Source organism: Biomphalaria glabrata, chromosome 7 (assembly GCF_947242115.1).
Source record: "Biomphalaria glabrata chromosome 7, xgBioGlab47.1, whole genome shotgun sequence".
Lineage (NCBI taxonomy): Eukaryota > Metazoa > Mollusca > Gastropoda > Planorbidae > Biomphalaria > Biomphalaria glabrata.
The window spans coordinates 39,442,309-39,463,007 of NC_074717.1; the positions used below are offsets into that span (position 1 = coordinate 39,442,309).

At 34.4% G+C, this 20,699-nt stretch overlaps 2 protein-coding genes across 3 annotated transcripts; one reads left to right on the forward strand and one right to left on the reverse strand.

Moving 5' to 3' along the window:
• Positions 1-5,761: 5,761 nt before the first annotated feature.
• LOC106072731 (receptor-interacting serine/threonine-protein kinase 1-like) lies at positions 5,762-12,264 on the forward strand. 2 transcript variants are annotated; one of them, XM_056036831.1, is made up of 4 exons: positions 5,762-5,963; positions 10,251-10,365; positions 10,546-10,677; positions 11,814-12,264. In XM_056036831.1, the coding sequence occupies exons 2-4, from the start codon at positions 10,266-10,268 to the stop codon at positions 12,089-12,091; spliced, it is 510 nt and encodes a 169-aa protein (XP_055892806.1). In that variant the 5' UTR covers positions 5,762-5,963; positions 10,251-10,265; the 3' UTR covers positions 12,092-12,264. The 2 variants fall into 2 exon arrangements, with proteins under 2 accessions (XP_055892806.1, XP_055892805.1); XM_056036830.1 differs by having other exon boundaries at positions 5,763-5,963; positions 10,248-10,365.
• A 2,763-nt stretch (positions 12,265-15,027) lies between these two features.
• Positions 15,028-20,621, reverse strand: LOC106072730 (EKC/KEOPS complex subunit TP53RK-like). Its single transcript, XM_056036813.1, has 2 exons — positions 20,286-20,621; positions 15,028-15,535 (listed from the first exon to the last, which is right to left on the reverse strand). The coding sequence occupies exons 1-2, from the start codon at positions 20,470-20,472 to the stop codon at positions 15,051-15,053; spliced, it is 672 nt and encodes a 223-aa protein (XP_055892788.1). The 5' UTR covers positions 20,473-20,621; the 3' UTR covers positions 15,028-15,050.
• Between the last annotated feature and the right edge of the window lie 78 nt (positions 20,622-20,699).

Sequence of the window (20,699 nt, forward strand, 5' to 3'; positions counted from 1 at the left end):
AAAAAAGACATTAAAAAATGTTGTCATCTCTAAGTCTATGTATTTATTTATTTTTCTGGTCAGATTTTGTGGGTCCTTATGTTTGTTTTCTTATAATTGCTTATGTTTCTTTGCAAAGGAAGAATATATTTTGAAATTATCCATGTATTAATCTAGTCTTTCATGTTAGAGACTACTGCATGCTGAGGCATGTTCGTTCACTTGGTTTAAGTGTACACTACCAAGTGGAACCAGCAATGTTGTTTTTTATTGTGTATTTTTAAAGGTTATGTTTTTTTTTTAAGTAATAAGTTTATATATATATATATATCTTATTGCTAATTAACTGTGTAGATTTCTGATAATTTCCTTTAGAAAAGATACCAACAACAAAGCTAGACAGGCCTTAGAGTCTAGTTAGATCAGAGTTGGTCAGTCAGTCTGTGTTGTCTTCTGCTGTAGTTTTAAATTCAGCTAGTCCCTCCACCTTTACTTCCCTTGCTCAATCAAATTATTGTCCTCCAAAATCAGTCCAAAAGTACACTTCTCAACCTTTTTTTTTTCCTTTTTTCAAAAATAGACCATTTTCCTCCATTTTTTTGGCGGGCTTTTTAAACATTTAGAAATTGTTTATGACCATACGACCAAAATACCTAGGTGTTATAATAACTTTCATAGAATCCTCATATTGAGGAAACTATTAAAATATCAACCAAATTAATTAAACAAAAATTTATTAATTAAAAGAAATCAAATAAGAACATAAAACTAAAATGTTATTTAATATTGGTTAGTCAATAATAGAATATCCATCCTCTGTTTAGGACCTCTCAACTCAAGAAAACATTCAGAAACTGGAATAGACACAAAATAGAGCAGTGAGATTCATAACAAACGAATATTCACACTTAACCAGAGTAACACCTTTAGTAAAATCACTAAATTTAGAAAGCCTTCAGGACAGAAGACTCAAAAGTAAAGTAGCAATTATACATAAAACACTGAACCATAATCTTCAAATACAAAAACAAAATTTAATAAAATACTCAGAAAGACATAAAGATAAAAGCACATTCCTCGTCCCATATGCTAGGACAAATTCGTACAAATACTTCTTCTTCCCTAGTGCTATTAGAGCATGGAATGGGTTGCCTGAGCTCGCCAGAAAAACCAGTGCCTTGGCAGAATTTAGGTCATTGGTTAACATGCATGACGCTAGGACGTAATCATCTTCTTTTTTGAAGTAACGTCTGTATTTTATAAGATGATATTAGGCGTGTATCTGCGTCTTAACAATGCTTGTAATGTATAAGATGATAATGACTAATATTCGTGCATTTTGTTGCCAGGCTCTAGGTATAACTTTGTATATTCCCTCTCTCTCTCCCCCTCTTCTCTACGTCTAATTCTAATATGGGTGCTATCTTCGTTCATTTACTTTCCTGCTCTTTATTATATGTAGGCTACTTGCTCCTGTTTCTCTATTATATTGTATCTTATTATTTGCACTTCATCTCCCCCCCCCGTCTCACTCTCTCTCTCTCTCCCTCTCTCTCATAAATTCGTTTTCCTGGTGCCTCACTCACGTCCATTCCTTATATAAATCTTTTTTTTTCTTTTTCGTGTATTTCAAATTGCTACTAAAACACAACTTTCTTTCTTGCTAGCTACTTTGCCATAATGGGTTTCTTAATAACATAAAAGTATTCGACATTAGGCCAGTAATGATTTCTGATTGGCTATCAATCTGGTTTGGGTTATCAAGTTAAGCAAGAAGTCGAGATCTGGTTCGACAGGTAGGTAAAAAAAAACAACTGAGCAGTAACAAGATTATATAGCCCCTCCCTTTTTTTTTTCCTCCAGCTTTACGAAACTATTACAAAATTCGTTAATGTGGAAGAAGAGAGTTGATGTTTTTATATCAACCATCTGAAATGTAGCAACCATAGACATAAATAAATATAGACTGGAAGTAGGAAATTATTTTTATTTGGGGGGAGTCAATATGTTTTATGTACTATATCTATGTGAAAAAAAATGGCGGCGATTGACATTTCAGCCAAGCCAATATATACCTTTGATCTTTAGTTTTGAAAAGTGCAAAACTGCCATATTCCCAATATTTTGTCTTTGTTTTATAATCATAGACATAGGCAAATATATATAGGTTTGTGATGTGGATCTGCAAACTTATCTTTTCCCAAATATTTCCGATAATAATTTGTTCTTTATCGTCCAGTCTATATATATATATGTCTATGGTAGCAACATTTATCTGAAACTAGTTTGGTACTGTGATATTATTGGTATGTGTTATATAGGCCTACTTAGGCCTACGTGAGTGTCCACGTATTTTGTATGTTCAATGTACACAGCGGACAGAGAAAATATAAAGCATTTAAAAACAAAATAGCACGCATTTCGTATTTTTAAAGCTTCCCCCCCCCCTAAGACTACTTATTTTTAATATGCGGTCTATATAAAAACCATGATAAAAACCAATCCTAATAGCATTAATGAGATAATATAGACCTAGAGTAATTTTTCGAGAGAGAGAGAGAGGGACAGAGAGAGGAAGGAATGTTCTAGGGATTTTCGGGAAGATTATTTAAGGAGGTGGAGTTTTTCTTTTTTTGGTAATAGTGATAGCTTCGATAGTAGGATCTAGTTACTTTTTACGTCGCGACTATACAAAATCTGCTTACATACGGAATAACTTGTTGGCAAGGCAACTGTTCTAGACTGTTGCAACGTCTAAAAAACATCATAAAAAGGGCATCAAAAATTACACTCACAACATTACCATATTTAAAGGAACTTTTCGAACAGAAGTGTCTAAAAGAAATCGAAAAAATATTGGAAGACAACGGCCACCCGCTCCATCAGAACTACGTCAGGTCGTCGCGAAGTGGGCGACTGGTGTCAATCAATACAAGAACAGAACGATACAAAAACTCGTTCGTACCTCACTCGGTCAGACTATATCACCGCCACTCGTTGATCAGGGAACATGAAAAGCACCAAGATGCCTAGCTGTGTGTAGTCGCTGAATGAACTCTTTATGTTGTGTCTGTTGTATTTATGTGTATTTTTCTGTTGTGTTGTCTTATATGAAAAAAAAGTCCTTGTAATCACAACAAATTTCCGTAAGGATCAATAAAGCAGTATTAGTCTTAGTCTTAGTTAAGAAACAAAGTTTTTTTTTAGTTTTATTTGATCATCACTGATATTATAGTATCCTAGGTATCCTGTATCTGAACTGTATTTACTGTATCTATATTTATTGTTCTAGTTCAAGTTTAAATGAATTAAACTCAAGAAAATTATGTCTACACTAGTTCATTTTATTGTATTTTAGTAGTGTTTGACTTGTATCAACGGCACGTCCGAATCCGCATGTCATATGATTTGGAGAAGTTACTGGTGTAACATATAAGTGTATGTCTTTAAATAACATCGTGATACCCCTCCGATCCACCAGTCAGTCCTCGAACCAATTGTCAGGTGAACGAATTGTCGGTCAACTATTTGTCGTGTTCCCAGATCTGCACGAGCGCTTCCCCTACTTTTCACAAAGGCGATTACAATGCACAAATACGCACTCTGACGTCTGCGGTTCACTATCCCTCCTAGAAAAACGTTAAAATACTTTTTTTTTAAACAATACCTCTATTATGCAACTTATAGATCTATTGTTTTTCTCTTAAAATTAATGAATGTTAAATTAAAAACAATACAACACTGTGTTACCCCCCCCCTTTTTTTTTCCCCCTTCACCCCGAGAAAAACCATAGTTAAGTGAATGTATAGATCTAGTACACTATAACATTCCAATAAGCATTTATATATTGTCTCTATGTAAGACTTACAAGACGATGCACAGAAATAAACCTTGCATTCGGAAATTCCCGAAAGCGATAAGTCCTTTCAAAACCGATGTTGGATCAAGATCTTTAGCTTAATTTAAATTTATTACATTATTTTTACTTGAGAAATGATAATTAAGGCAAACTTAAGGTTTCCCCCTTGTGGTCAACGAGCTAGTAATTGTTTTCTCAGCAATATACATCAACTGTTAAGTTTCTAGAAAAATCGTTAGAGACGTTTTTTTAGATCAGCGTCCAGCCAGGTTTCTCCGCACTCCAAGAAGTTGAATTGACTTGAATTAGAATAGAGGTATGGAATTAGATCTAGATAGGTCAAATAAAGTTTACATAAAATAAGGTCACGAGCCGATACTAAAGTGTGAGTGACAATCGAAGCACAAGTAGCCGCAAGTAGGCCTATGTCTTTATTTGTCGTATTCGTTGTAAGATAATCTTCATCTTTATGTGAGACCTCTTGTAGAAGGCCTGAAATGGTCAGCAAACGACATCAACAGAACGATGGTTTTAAACGCTCTGGGGAAATTAGACCGCAAAACGGGTAGATTTGGTTTGGCGGATATGTCTACATATTAAAATGTCTAATTTATAAGAACCTTTTAATAATGTTTTTACTTGATCCATATTAAAAATATGAATTTATAGGTCCTAATGCGTGGGAAGCGTGGTCGAGAGGCTAGTACGCTTGAACTTGGCTTGTCTTGGCTACCTATGAAGGAGAGCAGAGTTGTGTTTACTGAGCACCTATAGTATAAAGGCAGCACGGAAAAACCTCCCAAATATATATAACCCACTCGTCCACAAATGAGATTGGACCATAGCGCTCTGAGCTGCTGAGCATGGTGTAAGTATGAAAGTAGCGCTATATAAAAGCTATAATTATTATGTGTCATATAACTAAGTTACAAATATAGCAATTTTTTGTCCCTAAAAAGAAAAACCAACTCCAAACTCCAGCTTCATCAGCAAAATGCGCGCCGTCTCTACGTGTTGAGAAAAGCTGATTTAGATGCAGTCTTCCACCTCCTCACAGATTCGGTAAACACACACACACACACCTACACACACACATATATATATATATATATATATATATATATATATATATATATATATAGGCCTACCAGTGTGTTTGTGTGTGTGTGTGGGGAGGGGCAAGAAATATACAGGCGTAACATTGGTTATATATAATAATTAGTAGGCTACATGTATGTATAATTATGTTAAGACAATAATTGTGTAAACAAATTGTGTAAATTCTGTAAAAAAAAATAATTCGCCCCCCCCCCTCTAAAAGGGATTGGGCGATAGCCCCTATCGTATCCCCATACGCCGGGTCAGCCAGTAGTCCTCTGAAAAGCCTTAGATTAGAACCCACTGGACAAAAAAGACGCAGAGGAAGACCAAGATTGAATGGCGACGCAGTGTACGACGTCCTCGAAGAAGCTGAGAGGACAGGAAAGAGCTGGGAAGACTAGCAAGACAGTGACGTGTTTTTGCAGAGGACCAATTGTTCCATATAGAACACAAACGATGGATGGTGATGGGGGATTATAATCCTGCCATACAATTCAGTATTGAGACATCGTACAACTTATCTAATTATCATGACACAATTAATAAACTAGAGCGTATAGGCCTACTCTGGAACGTGAGATATAGGCCTACTCTGGAAGCAATAAACTAATATAGCCTCGCATCCTCTATTCGCGCCATTTATGATGTACGCCACTGAATCGTCATCATTTAGCTCAAAAATCACTGGACTGTCTGAAAACCCTAGATATGTAATTTTAAATTTGGATCAATTAAACAGTTTCATGCTTTAAAAACAAAATAAAACAAAAAACAACCCTTTAAGTTCTATTAATAAACATGGGGGATTTCCAAAGTTCTTTTTACTAAACCAGGAGAAGCCTCTATTTCTATCTAATAACATATTCTATAGTATAGACGTTTACAGTAGACCTACTACCACCTAGATCAAGATCTACAGATTTTTTCAGATCTAGATTTAGATCTAAATAAACGTAATGTAACACTTAGATTTAGAATCTAGATCTGGATCCATTTATACCCATACTTGATATTTTAGAAAAGGTAAAAACCGTAAAGGCTAATATTACTAATAAGCCTTATACTTTTAAGGCAGTAGAAATATATTATAGTAGGCCTAATCCTAATATTATATTATATATTTTATAGTCTTGTTGGTCAACAAATTATTCAACTTAGTCTTAGATATAGATCTATGATATACTATATAGGGTCTATTATAGTGCCTATTGATATAATTATTTAATAATTATTGAGCACTGGAATCAGTATATTATATAACTGTATAGAGTTTAATATATGCAATGAAACACTGTGGAATGATTCAAATCCAATACAATTTTACACAGATTTAGTTAACATAGGCATAGGCCTATATTATTCGTAATTTTAATAAATATATACAAAATGATACAGATAATATAGCTAGGCCTACACCAAACATACAATATAAGGCTTTTCTTAGAGTCTGAATATAATAATTACATTATTATTGGATATACTGTGGTATTTTATGTCTCGAGAGACAATCTTTAAAATTTCCCTTTGCAACTTCTTGTGTAACTATAAAAAAGTCAATCCTTTATACTAGTGATGCCCAAAATATGCTGTCAATTTAAGATCCGACCCATGACATGGTTCCATCTGGCCCACCAAAAAATCATCACAAAGTGTAGAAAAATGTATCTTTACCTACGTGTCTTTACCTATGATATTTCTTATTTCTCTGATGAATTGGTACATCATGACTTTTAACATTTTTGTGTTTATGAAATGGGACTCTGAATGGAGAATCAACCAGGAAAAGAGAACTGATTTTTACTTTTTTTGTGAAACATGATAAGCCAAAATATTTGTTTTGTAAAGAAAGTGTAGCTGTTTTAAAAAAAAAACATTACATAAATGGCATTATTAAACAAATATGACAGCATTCTTGTTTTGAGCTGCAAATACAAGATTGTTAAATTATGCCTAGTGATTGGAGAAATGATGCCAATGTTTGCCAAAAAGTGAAAAGAAAATATACAATTTTGCTCATATTTTAATTATTAGAGAAATGAATTTAAGCTATTTTTTGACGCGTAAATATATATAAACTCTATGGCCATATTAGAAAGTCTTTACATGATAAAAAAGAGAGGAATTGCTGATGATGTATTTCTGTGAATACATATATATATAAATAGGCATTGAAACCTCTCTCAATGATTGAAACAAGATCACATGACCATATCTTAATTCTGGCTAGTATATATATATATGTATTAACAAACACAAAACAATACTTCATGCGAATTTTTAAGTTCAATATCTGTGATAAATGCACTGCAGTTTCTTATTTAGTTATCCAGAGTGTATTTGTATTAGGGGTATCTTGTCATATGCCTATCATCCATCAGAGTGACACCATGAAGTGTCCAGGCCTGCTCTAGAACATCTAGTACAACTACCAAAAGGTAGATAATTTGTTGTAGAGGTTTTTTTTGTTTTGTTATACAAGTTTTTGACATTCCTTCAGATATAAAGATTATTGAGTCCTAGTCCAAACCTGATACAGGAGATGGAATTGAGTTTTTGGGCCTGTTGATATAGCATTCAGGTTTATTGGTGCTTATTCACAATATCTAATGTTTATCTTCTACAACATACATCAAGAAGAAAAAATATAAACAGAATGGGAAACACCCTTAAAAAAAAAAAATTCAAAAATCAAATGCTCAGATTATAGAGCAATGGCCCTTCTCAATGTAACCAATAAAATACTATTAATTACTATAATATTTAAATTTTATACCAGTGTGTATTTGACCAAATAAATTAACAACTAATCCAAATTTTCACTATCAGATGCCTATTGGAAAAATTAATGAATAGATCATCCCAGTACACCAACTAGACCAGTGGTTCCCAAACTTTTTTGTCTCGTAGACCCCTTGCCACGTTTTCTGGTTTTCGGTAGACCCCCTGCTCAACTTGCACATTTGTGCAAATTCATTAACATTTTAAAAACAAATTTCTAACTGTAGTGAGTTGAGGAGTGAAAAAGTAATTTAAAACTACACAACTTAGGATATTATGTTTAATATACAAATTTGTCGTTCTATGAAGTAGTCTTTCCAACATTAAATATTAATTAATTAATTAATTAACATGCCTTATGCATCATTGTAAAAGGTTTCGCATAGAGCAGTTTCTCATGTATTTCTTGATCTTTCACGTGTGGCTCAAATGTTGAATCTGCTGAACTGTTTTCATTAACAGGAGATGGGTCAAAGGCGAGTAACTGGAGCCTAAACCAGTAAACTTCAAGCAGGAAGGGCTCATTAGCCTTGGCTTGCTACCCACCTAGCAGAAGGAAAACTGAATTCAAACCTCTGCTGCCTTGCTACTATACCCAAACATGGGAAAGGTCTCGTGGGTCAACCCTAAGGAAATATAAAGGAGACGGTGACCAATAGCGCCATGTATTCCTGGGCCGTCCCCTCTTTCTCTTTCCTTGGAAGTTCCAGGTTAGGGCTCGCCTTGTTATGTTGGATGCAGGCTTGTGAAGGGTGTGAACTATCCATCTCCAGCGTCTCTGAAGGCTATCTACTTCAATGGGCTGCTGCTTTGTTCTTTGCCACAGTTCCTCATTCAAGATCTTGTCTGGCCAGCGGATCATAAGAATTTTCATCAGGCAGGTATTGATGGATTCCTGGATTTTTTTCATGGTGGTGATGGTGGTTCACCAGGTCTCTGCGATCTGGAAGCAGATGGGCAAGACGTGGCGACAGTTGGAGAGACTCGCCCAGAACCGAGATGACTGGAGGAAGCTGGTTGATAACCTATGCCCAGAAGGGACTACAGGCATAGATGAGATGATGACCATTAGACAGTTTGTAAAGATTTGCATAAGAAGCTTTTAATTTTATAACTCATGCTACCGAAGCGACCTTGAACTGTATTGTTGCTTAAAAAGAAATTCTTTTAATAATAACAGATGTAGGTTTGTGCAAAACGGCTGGTAGAATCAATGTTTGACCTTTGCATTTTTCCGTATTTTGCTATAAGAAAAGAAATCTTGTAATACTCTCACAAACCACCATCTTCTCTATATGATGTCGAACAGAAATTTTGCGGGTCTATTTTGAACTTTGAGTGTTCGAAAGTTTTTAAAATCTTTATTTTTGTCAGGGTAGCATTGTCTCAGATGATCTTCCAGCGAACCTGGTTCAAATCGTCATAAAAAAGTCACTTAGGCTTGTTTGACAAGGAAGGAATGAATCCCAATTTTATTTTTAAATAATTAATGCTGTACTGTCTACATTTCTTTTTTTTTTTTTTGTTCTAAATATTAGTTACATGTAGACAAAATTAAGCTATTTAAATAAGTATTGAAATTGATTACAACAATTTTTCATTTGGATAGCAGGATAAATATTTAAAGGATTTATGAAGGTACGAATCATATATTAGTGTATGCAATAATTACATTAGTGGAATGTGAACATTAAATGTGCTTAAATGAAATCTATTATCGTAGACCCCCGTGGGCATCTCATGGACCCCCAATTAGTTTTTTACTTTCGTAGACCCCTTGGAGGTCTTCCTAGACCCCTGGGGGTCTATATAGACCACTTTGGGAATCACTGAACTAGACCTATATGTGGATTAGGCCTACATAATAACATGAGAGATCAGAAGAAAAAAATCATTATGAAACTCAGCATGATTTTGGAATATTTAAGTTCTCTAAAATTTAAAATTAATTAATGCATATAACATAGAAAAAAATTGCAACAAAAGATATTTTCTTCTTAGACAACACAGAGATATGGTACTATGTTATGTTTAGTTTGTAACATGAGATTTTGAGACCCAAAGAAAAGCCCTTATTGAAGAGAAGCATGGAAGATGAAAGAAAACTTAAATAGACCGCTAGCGGACAACAGCTTTGTCTGCTCGAGATGCTGGAAAATATGCAGGTCACAACTGGGTTTGCATTGTCATGTGAAACCCTGCATTCATATGTAATTTTATTATGATTAACATTAGATTTTAGAGTAATTAGAAACACACATGAATACCCAAGGAACAAATACAAATCATTTACTTGTGCTTAAGGACTAAAATCATAGAGCACTATACATACAAGTCAGCATTAATGCTCGGATGTTGTGGTTTATAATTTAGGGGTAACAGAGTTGTATTTCTTTAGCACATTATAGCCTCATAGAATTTTTTACCCACTCTTACATAGGGGCTTAAGTTGTGTTTAAAGTAAAAAACAAACAACTTTTTATTATGTATGTTGTGTTTTTAGTTATATGATTTTTATTTGTTTTCCAGCAGTGGTAACTATTAATAATGTCTAAGATAACGCATTTTTCGGATTCTGACGAATATGATGAGGCTGTTAAAACTACCGCTATAACAAGTCGTCCCAATCAGCCACAAGTCATTGCATGTAATATTTTAAATACTTTTTTCATTCTAAATTAATTAGAGTTCTTTAATTTACATTAGTAATATTATATTTTCATTATTTTTTGTCATGTTTTTCATTTAAAATCTTGTTCAACCAGGACTTTATTGCAGCAATATATTAAGTAAACTCTTTCATGAATAGAAATATTTTTATTTTCAGCTCAAACAAGGATGACTAAAGTCAATATCCAGAATGCTCAGAATGTTGTACATCGAGGTGTATTAAATGTAACAGTGGATTCCAGCGGTCGAACTAAGAAAACAGTAGTGAAGCCTAAACAACCTATAACTAGTAAGTGATTTTATAAAATTATTAAGTAGTTCCTAATCCATTCACTTAAGTCAAAGGATACACATTTGAGACTCATTGAAGGGTCTTTTACGACATGCTCAGATGCCAAATAGACCCCGCACTAAAAACTGCTTTGTCTGCATTGGATGTGGCAAAATATGCAGGTCACAGTTGGGTTTATGTGGTCATGTGAAATACTGCACTGATCCTTAAACTTTGGAACTGAAGACAATGCCTATTTATATATATATATTCACAGAAATACATCATCAGCAATTATAAACCCTGTTCAGCCTTTAGATTTACATATTTGAAAGTGAATTGTTCTCCATTGATTTTTTCATTTTGGCTTCCTAAACTGTTTCACCCTCTATCTGTCTAGCGAGTCACATTCTCTCGAAACTCAGGAATCTAAAGGCTTACATTGTATTAGTTTTAATGTTTGTTTGTATAACATGTTTTGGATGTTCCTTCAGAATTAAAGATTATCTTAAACCTCACAACCAGGCAGCCATGTTTGATAAATTTCAGACTTTCCATCGGAAAAGAAAATTATCATGTCCTAGTCTAAACCACTTTCCAGATGGCATTGAATAGAATCAGGCAGGATTTGAGCCCATGATCTTTACGAAAACAGTCAGAAGCTTTTAAAAAAAAGTAAAGTTCCCCTTTCAGACCTTGGGATCTATGGGGCAGATGATGTTAAGGTCATCTGTTTCTTTGGCTAACAGTTAATGAGCAGAGTGTCATGTGGCCAGCACAGTGACTAACTGCCTTTACTTTCCTCAGTAAAGTCAGGTACCCATTTGAGATTGGTGTACTCAGGGGTGCCCTAAAATTCCAGAATTTCTAAATCCCAGTCTTCACTGAAATTAGAACTCAGGACCCCAGGTTTGGAAACCAAGCGCTTAACCACTCAGCGCCCCCCCTTCTTATACCAGGCAGTTACATGTTTAGTTTTCTTTCTCCTAAAAAATAAAATAAATAAATTTCTGAAATATTTTTGGAGTACTTTAGTATCTGTACCTAAGATACTGTACCTAAGAAACTTTTTGACAGATGACAGATATAATATGTTTTTAAAGACTTCCCTTGTATATATGCAGCATGACCATTTGTTTTATTTTTTAAACTAGCATCTCAAGAAAGGCCAAGTCAAAATCAATTAATGGATATAAAAGATAGAGTTGGTCCAGACTGGAAAGATATGGGTCGACGCCTGGAATTTGATGATTCTGTTTTAGAACAGATGAAACTAGATAATCACCCAAATAACCATGATGAACTTATTTATCAAATCTTGCGTAAGTGGATTCAGCGAGAAAATGAAAAAGCAACTAGAGAAAAGCTAGCTAAAGTGTTTATTAAGTTAGAAAGAGGTGATTTGGCTGATATTTTAGCTACAGATGATTAAGCTACTGTACTAGAGTAAGATTTTTGGATATGAATGAAAACATAATTTTTAAAATATTAATACAGATACAATTTTGTTATTTTTATTGGGTGATTTGTAAAATTTTATGCAAATTGTTTTATATAAATGTAAATGAATTTTATGAAAATAAAATGTTTTTGTTTTCTTTTTTTCTTGAACTTGTTGAATACTGGTATATATTATTGTAATAATTAACTTTAACATCTTTATATTTAAATGTACTTAGGAGTAAATTCAACAATTTGAGTGTTTTTTTCCAATCTTAGTACGGTAAATTGTAATGTTAGTAAAATTTATTTTTGAACATAGCTAATGGTCTAACAATGAAAAAAAAAAATAAAAAATATATATTTAATGATTCTCATTATTCAGGCTCTCTGCAAACTGCTCCACACGACACCACAACTCAAAGAACTTGACAACTCAGGTCTCTAAAATAACGTAAAACTTTAATGTCTAATACTGTGAAATTGGCAACATAACATTGACTGTACAAAAACTGTGTTGCAACTCTGTAATGCTGTATCAGACTCCACTGGCTCTCTGCCTCTTCCTGGACTTGCACTCGATTCTCTGTTCAGGACTGACTTCACACTGGACTGGTTCTTAGACTCATACTTGTGAAATTGCTAGATAATGTTAAGTCACTTGACTCTGACACCTTTGCTCCTATATAGGATCTTCTAGAACCTGAGGGAACATCACTCTAGTTGATGTTCTAGTTGATCACATGACCGCAACTGACGTACTATTCACAACAAAGATCCTTCCCCAACCATTACGTTGTCATTCGTCATGGCTGACCTCATCACGCTTGACCGACCGCTTGTCTAGCCCCAGCACAACCAAGGGGGTTTTGAGTTTAAATCCCCTACCAGGGAAGTTCGAGTTTAAAAATCCCTACCAGGGGGGTTCAAGTTTAAAACCCCTGCCAGAGGTGTTCGAGTTTAAAACCCCTACCTGGGGTTTTTGCAGTTAAATTCCCCTCTTCTATAAAACAAAACAAACTTGTCTAGCGCTGGCCTGGGGCGACTTATGTTGGCTCACTACACACACACTACTACCCCTATCCATACCTTTAAGAGTTATAACAATATATATATTCTATTATCTTAAAAGTATCTACTAAGTAGTAGCTGAAGCAGTATGCTAGTGTAAAGAAATTATTGACAGTTAAAGATTCAAACTGGAAATCCAGATAATTTGAATTAGCATTAGTCGATGTTCACTTAAAAAAGTAAAAAGTTCCCCTTTAAGTACCGTACCTTGAGATCTATAGAACAGATGATGTAAAGGTCATCTGTTTCTGTTAGCGAGGGTGTCATGAGGCTAGCAAAACGACCAACCACTTTACTTTTACCAAATTTACATAATTAGAGCTGGGTGGACTCAGAGGTACCCTAAAGATCCCAAAATTAAAAATCCCAGACTTCAACAGAATTTGAACCTGGAACCCCTTGGTTTAGAAGCTGAGCGCTGTACAACTCAGCCTCCCGGTGTTGGCATAATTTGAATTAACTTCATTTTTTTCCCTTTGTCCTTTTTGAAAAATAATGGTAAATTTACCCATAAAACATTGTTGATTTCTATGTGCTGTACTCCTTTTTCATCCATCCATTACAATCCAGATGTCAATCTTTCAACATGCTTCCATTGTTTGATTATTGCATGTTACATATTTTGACTTCAACATGCCTAGACTGACGTAGTCAGGGACAAAGACAAACCACTCTCTGTCACAGATACCAGACAATATGCACTGTATTGTAGTCACTACCACTTGCTGTATCACTGCTAAGTTCTTAACAAAATGGCCAAAGAAAGCTGTGGCAGAGCAGTACAGTTATACAAGCATGCACTTTGTCAAGGACATTGAATAACTGCGAGAAGACATAAAAAATGAAATACCCTCACATTTGGGGGCATTATTGACAAGGAAGGTTTTTTTAAACTCTTTTTTCAATGGAAGTCATTCCTAGTTCTCTGAAACTTTAAGTGGATTGAATCATTGTAAATCTAATAATTACTGGTAATTACAATTTTTTTTTTTGGAATTTTCAACTTAAAAAAAAAACAGTGAAACAAAAACAAAAAGTGCAGTAAGATTATATTGTCAAAGTTTACAAGAGACATCATTACTAAAATATCTCAAAACAAAAGTGGGGTTGCTGAGTGGTAAAGTGCTTGGCTTCCAAACTGAGAAGTCTTGCGTATGAATTTTTGTGAAGGCTCGGATTTTGAATTTTTAAAATGCCCCTGAGTTCACCCAACTCAAATAGGTACCAGTATAAGATGGGGAAAGTAAAAGTGGTTGATCATTGTGCTGGCCACATGACACCCTTGTTAACCCTTGGCCATAGAAACAGATGACTTTAACATCAACTGCCCTATAAATTGCAAAGTCTGAAAGGGATACTTTCCTTTTTTTTTTTATACTAAACCATAAGTTACTGAAACATGACCTAATAAAATGCTCATAATCATAGTAACATAAAGGACAGTGTACTTTTGTTTCATATTCTAGAATAAACTCATCTGGAAAATTTTAAGTGTTGAAGTCACTGATGAACTTTTCCCCAATTAACAAACTTAGAGGTTTTGGCAAAATTATTATTTTTTTAATACAGCATATATGATACTTTTAAAAGTATAAATCTCCCCACCCCCCAAACTTCTATAAAATTTTAAAAATATTGAATAAAGTTTTTTTCCTAGACTTTAAATTCCGTTTCTCTCCAATCTTCATTTGCTAATAAAAGCAGCCCCTTCTTCCAAACTAACTTTTTTTTTTTACCCGAAGAGATTTTGAAATTTTTAGATTATCTGAAGCTATGGATAGTCAGCTATCACAGTTCAAACCACTTCACCACACAAACTTTGTTGGCCTTAAGAAAAAAACAACATTAGGTAACATAAACATTTATACATTTTTATTTCTCTATCCAATCATTGTTCTTTTTCTACCTCTCATGCGGACTTCCTCTAACTTAGCTATGATCTCTTTACATGATTTAATATTTTTAGTTGCGGCTTGGTACGAGTTCAAAATAGTATTGAACAGTTCTTGACTATTTGGGTGTGAACTTAAAAAAGCTCTTTCTAGCACATAAAGATCAACACCTTTATCTTCAGCTGAAGCTTCAAATGAGCTCAGCCCAAAGTCTATGAGAAACAGTCTCAAGTTGCTGGGGTTTCCCTGCAAAAGCATATTTGACGTGGTCAGATCTCCATGGATGATGTTGCCGGCATGCATCTTGCTCAGTGTTTGACCTATGACTTCTGCCAGCATTAATAAAGATGAGCTGTCACCCTGTGCGGACATGTCAGTAATGTACTGCTTAGCTGTGATAGGATCCTGAATTTCTTCCATGTAAATACTGTTATCTTGAAAGTTGACCATGAAAATAGTTGGTGTGAGTATGCCTGGAAAATATGATACCACTATAAGTTAAAATTGATAACAATATTGATTCCAAATTAGTGAAAGTTTTTGAAATTGGGCCTAAGACTCTAGAAACTATAACAATATTAGAGAACTTAGCAAATGCCATATGCTAAATTGGAAATTGAACATCTAAAAACATTAACACCACAAATAGTGGGGAAAAAAAAAGATAGATTTCAAATTAAGGTTCAAAATTACAAATAGGGCTAGATAATTAACCACAGCCACAGACGTAAAATTTTCTAAGAAATGGCAATGTATACCAATAAAGAAATTATTTGTCAAGATCCTACAGAGCTGAAGTGTACAATTCTAATTGTGACCATAGATGGCATATAATTTTTTTTTCTGTGCATGTAAGTTTTCGTCATGCTCTGGCTATAATTCAAAAAACAGAAATGGAAAAGTGGTTTGAGTCCCAAAAAGCCTGTGAAGTCTGACCGCACTTCCCCGTGGTGGAGGCTGTCCAGGCCTGAGCAAGCTTTTATAGCACAGACAGTGCAGGACAGGCCACTGTCCTGTTGGCTCATATTTCTCATGATTATGGCCAAATTTTGATTCACAGTGCCCCCGTTGTGGGGAAGAAGAGGAAACCGTGCCTCATATTCTGTTTGACTGCCCCAGACTTGCTGATCTCAGCATTGACAGGTCTAGGAAACCAAAAATTCCGTATGGTGACGTGTATACACTACACAAGACAGCAGGGTTTCTGTCCAGGGCTTTTGCAAGAGAGGATTATATGAAAAATGATCTCCTTCAGTGTTAGCCTAATTTTTTTTTTTTACTACGCTCAGATCTGCAGTATTTTAAGTTTCAACACATCTACCTGGTTTGGCAATCTGAACATTAAAAATATACTTTATAAAAATGCAAAATGCTGCTAGTATGATCATTGGCAAAAAAAAACAAAAACAAAAAAAAAACGCACTTGGACACCTTTTCGAGAAAAACATTGCTAAAAAGATTTTAAGCATAAGTAAACTCCCTATGAGTCAGGATGTAGTCATTTTAAGATTTTATCATTAAAAAAAAGATCTTATCTTATCTTATATAATACAGCTGTTACTTCAAAAAAAAAGATGATTACATCCTATGCGTCATGCATTCAGTCATGCATATTAACCAATGATTTAAATTCTGCCAAGTCACTGGTTTTCTTGGCTAGCTCAGGCAACCCATTCCATGCTCTAATAGCACTACGGAAGAAGGAGTATTTGTACAAATTTGTTCTAGCATATGGGATGAGGAACGTGCCTTTATCTTTGTCTCTTTCTGAGTATTTTATTAAATTTTAAACTCAAAACCATCTGGAGGAGTTTTAAACTTTAAAAAAAAGCCATCTGTAGGAGAGAGGGGTTTAAACTCAAAACTCCGATTGGATTGGCTACGATCAAATAATTTTAGTGTGTAATTTGCTTTTTTTTATATTGAAGAGGTATTTTTAGCATAAAACCCCCTTTAAACTCAAAACCCCTTTTGGCAACGCTCATAGCATTTTGAGTGCGTAATTTGCTTTTTTTCTTACACTGAAGATGTAACCAATGGGCATCAGGAAACACAGGCAGAACCATGTACAGAGAAATGACTAGGCATAACAAACTGGACAGTATTAACTTCCTCCCCCGCAAAGGCAGACCCTACTTCCACTACAGCCCAACATAACCAACACCCTGTACAGCAGTGCTGAACAACTGAAGAAAACAGCACACTTTTTTTCCTTGGCACAGTCTGCAAAAGAGCTCACAGCTCAGCAGCAATAAAGCTGGCTAGAAGAAGAAGAAGGGGGTTTAAACTCAAGACCCCTTTGGCTACGCTCATAGATATTAGAGTGAGTAATTTGCTTTTATTTATATTGAAGAGGTACTTTTTAGCTTCAAATTCCACTGGAGGGGAGTTTAAACTCTAAACCCCTTTGACTACACTCATAACATTTTGAGTGTATAATTTGCTTTGTTTTTATTATTAAAGAGGTATTTTTCACCTTCAAACCCCGCTGAAGTTGGGTTCCAATTCAAATCTAAGTCAAAACCCATTTAGCTACACTCATAACATTTTGAGTGTGTAATTTGCTATTTTTATATTGAAATATATATTAAAATCAAAATCTTCCTAAACTGTACTCTTGGAATTTGGGGATTTTCGTTTGCATTTTTTTGTTTGTTTTGTTTTATAGAAGAGGGGAATTTAACTGCAAAAACCCCAGGTAGGGGTTTTAAACTCGAACACCTCTGGTAGGGGTTTTAAACTTGAACCCCCCTGGTAGGGATTTTTAAACTCGAACTCCCCTGGTAGGGGATTTAAACTCAAAACCCCCTTGGTTGTGCTGGGGCAAGTGATAGTTTAGTATTAAAATCTCACCTAAAATAAACAAAATCAAAGCAAAAAAAATCAGTCACTTAATTCTGACACCCCCCCGGGTTAGGGGGGGGGGGGAGGGGTTTGAACCCCCAAAACCTCCCCCCACCCTGGCTACGCCCATGGGTGATATAGTAATCTTAGTACCAGAAGCACCCCCATTAATGTGTATGAGGTTAAAAAAACATGCTTTATCATACCAGTGTACTTTATCGCCTCGCAGAAAAACGATCTAGCATAGGAATACAAAACTAAATTTGTTAAAAATAGAAAAATGGATCGCACACCATAGTACCAAAGTATTTCTGTAATAACCATCAAAATAAAGACACATTGATATATATATATAATATGGTGAGATGTGCAATATGGGATACGAAAGGGTGCAGTAATGGTAGTCAATAAGGCAGCTTTACTCTATAGGCCTATTAATATATATATAATTTATATTAGACTCTTAGCATCTACAGTTACTACAAAATAACTAATTAGATCTAGAATCTACAATAATAATAATTAATTAATTAATCATAATATATTTAAATTTAATATTAAAATTATAACTAGATCTAGAATCTAGAGCTATAGTCTATTACATTTCTAAATCTAGTCGTCTAGAGATCTAAATTTAGATCTACTAGCAGGGGCGGACTGGCTATATGGGCATTTGAGCAAATGCTCGGTGGGCCGGTACTAAATGCGCCAATCTGGTCGTGACCAGAGCATTTAAAAAAAAAAAATTAATATACAACTCTAAAAGAAAAAAGTGACAGCAGCAAGAAACAGATGCCGGAACATTGTTTTTTTGAACAATTAATTTTTGTTTGAAATACAAAGAGAAGAATATAAAAAACTTGACACTAAACAAACTGTTCTACATCCCCGAGGAAATATATATCTGTATTTTGACATCTCAGAAACTTTTAAATACATTTTTTTTTCTGCATTTTTAGCGCTAACACTTTAAATCTTAGGTTGGCTGGTAACACTGTCATGAAGTGTCCGCTTGTGGCATGCTCATAATATATGAATGCAGCTCTGGGATTATGGCAGTACATCTACCAAGGGCCTTACGTGGCTTTTACCCTCCACAAACTTGAAATTATACACTTCTTAAAACTAAAATTTGCAAATTAAATGTAAAAAAAAAAAGGAAAATGAGATTAAATTTAACATGTTTTTTTAGATGTTTTATAAGTACTTTTATTCATAAGTGGAATTTCATTAAAGCTTTTGAAAAACTGTAGGGGGCTCCACATACTTAAATCCGGCCCTGTAAATAATAGGTCATGGTATATTCATTAAAAAAATCATGTTTTTGTGAATGTACTAAGATGAAGCAAGAGCTTTTCACATTAAGTAAGTGTCTCTCTAACCGTTCAGCTTTCTCTTATATTTGAATGGAATAGGTTGTCTGAGTCAGCCAGGAAAACTAACGACTTTGCAGAGTTTAAGTCACTGATCATCATGCATGACTAGATTGACACATGAAATGCGTAGGACATAATTATATTCTTTTTTGAAGTAACTTCTGTAATCTATAAGCAATACCAAAAAGTTTCAAAAACATTTAATAATATTGTAATGAATCTAGGGTAAACACTCAACGAAGGATAAAGGTGAGAGATGAGAGATGTTTATCTACAAGATATTTTTTTTACAAGATATTAGACTATAACAATTAACATAAATGTCTTAATGTTGTCTATGTGTTCATTTAGCTGCTGTTTTACAGGGTTTACTGTCTCCGTCACTGCCTTCCACTAACATACACCGTTCACTGTTGCTATGTCCTAACGTTCCAACAGGGTTCTCTTTCTTGCCACTAACACAGGTAACATTACTTGTCTCAGGAATAATAGTATACATACACTTAGAACAGGAATGTCCCTTTCCACAGTTTCCTCACAAGACTTCTTCCTGACCAGCCAACCTACACTGCTTCTCACCCGCTGATCACACTGGCAATGATCACTTCTACAACTCAGGCGGTTCTAAACTTCTAAACTATATACTTAGCCAGAATCAACAGTCCACCATCTTGTTCGCCGTTAATAGTGCTCTGGTGCGCACCATATGCTTCAATGTAGGAGCAGCGTGAGCAGAGATATAACAATATATTCATTTCAAACTCATTATTAAGTTGATATTGTAATCACAGTAATGTTAATAGTTTTCAGACTACATACATGTCATATGATATACTACTATTACTAACTATACCGTGAGTATACCTAGAACTAGACTACCAATATAAATTAATTATAATTAATAATATTTTATTACTAATACTACTTACTAGTAATACTAGTCTAAATTCTAATAGTGATAGTCACAGTGTATAGTCTAATTATTATAATTATTACAACTAACCAGCCATTCTACATCTTAAGTTAGCTCGAACTTCTGACTTAATTCTTTGATTAGTGAGCATTGAATCCAAAGTGTGATGCCGATATTGTTTCTGAAATCTCTCCTTTATTATACAGGGCCTTCCATAAAAATCATGCAAGTAAAGTTTAGCTTCAGCACCTTGTTTCAAAAGCTTCCGAGACTCCATTTTAAAATATTCAGAAAGGTCACTAATATAGAATCTAGATCTAGACTAGATCTAGATTTGACAAATAATTAAAAATTTGAAAGTAAAAATTCGAAAGTAGATTAATAATGAATAAATAGTTTATGTTAACAGACAGGTCTTTGATTTTATTTCATGAACTTAGCACATACCTATATATTTATCTTACTTGCTAGATCACAGACCTACATATATTTTGAAGATATCAC

Bases quoted from the DNA above. Each gene is read 5' to 3' on its own strand.
- LOC106072731 (XM_056036831.1), top strand. From the start codon at position 10,266: ATGTCTAAGATAACGCATTTTTCGGATTCTGACGAATATGATGAGGCT. The intron at 10,366-10,545 runs GTAATATTTTAA...TTTTATTTTCAG, and splicing joins TCAGCCACAAGTCATTGCAT to CTCAAACAAGGATGACTAAA. The intron at 10,678-11,813 runs GTAAGTGATTTT...TTTTTAAACTAG, and splicing joins GCCTAAACAACCTATAACTA to CATCTCAAGAAAGGCCAAGT.
- LOC106072730 (XM_056036813.1), bottom strand. From the start codon at position 20,472: ATGGAGTCTCGGAAGCTTTTGAAACAAGGTGCTGAAGCTAAACTTTAC. The intron at 15,536-20,285 runs GTTAGTTGTAAT...CATATTTTCCAG, and splicing joins CTTAAGATGTAGAATGGCTG to GCATACTCACACCAACTATT.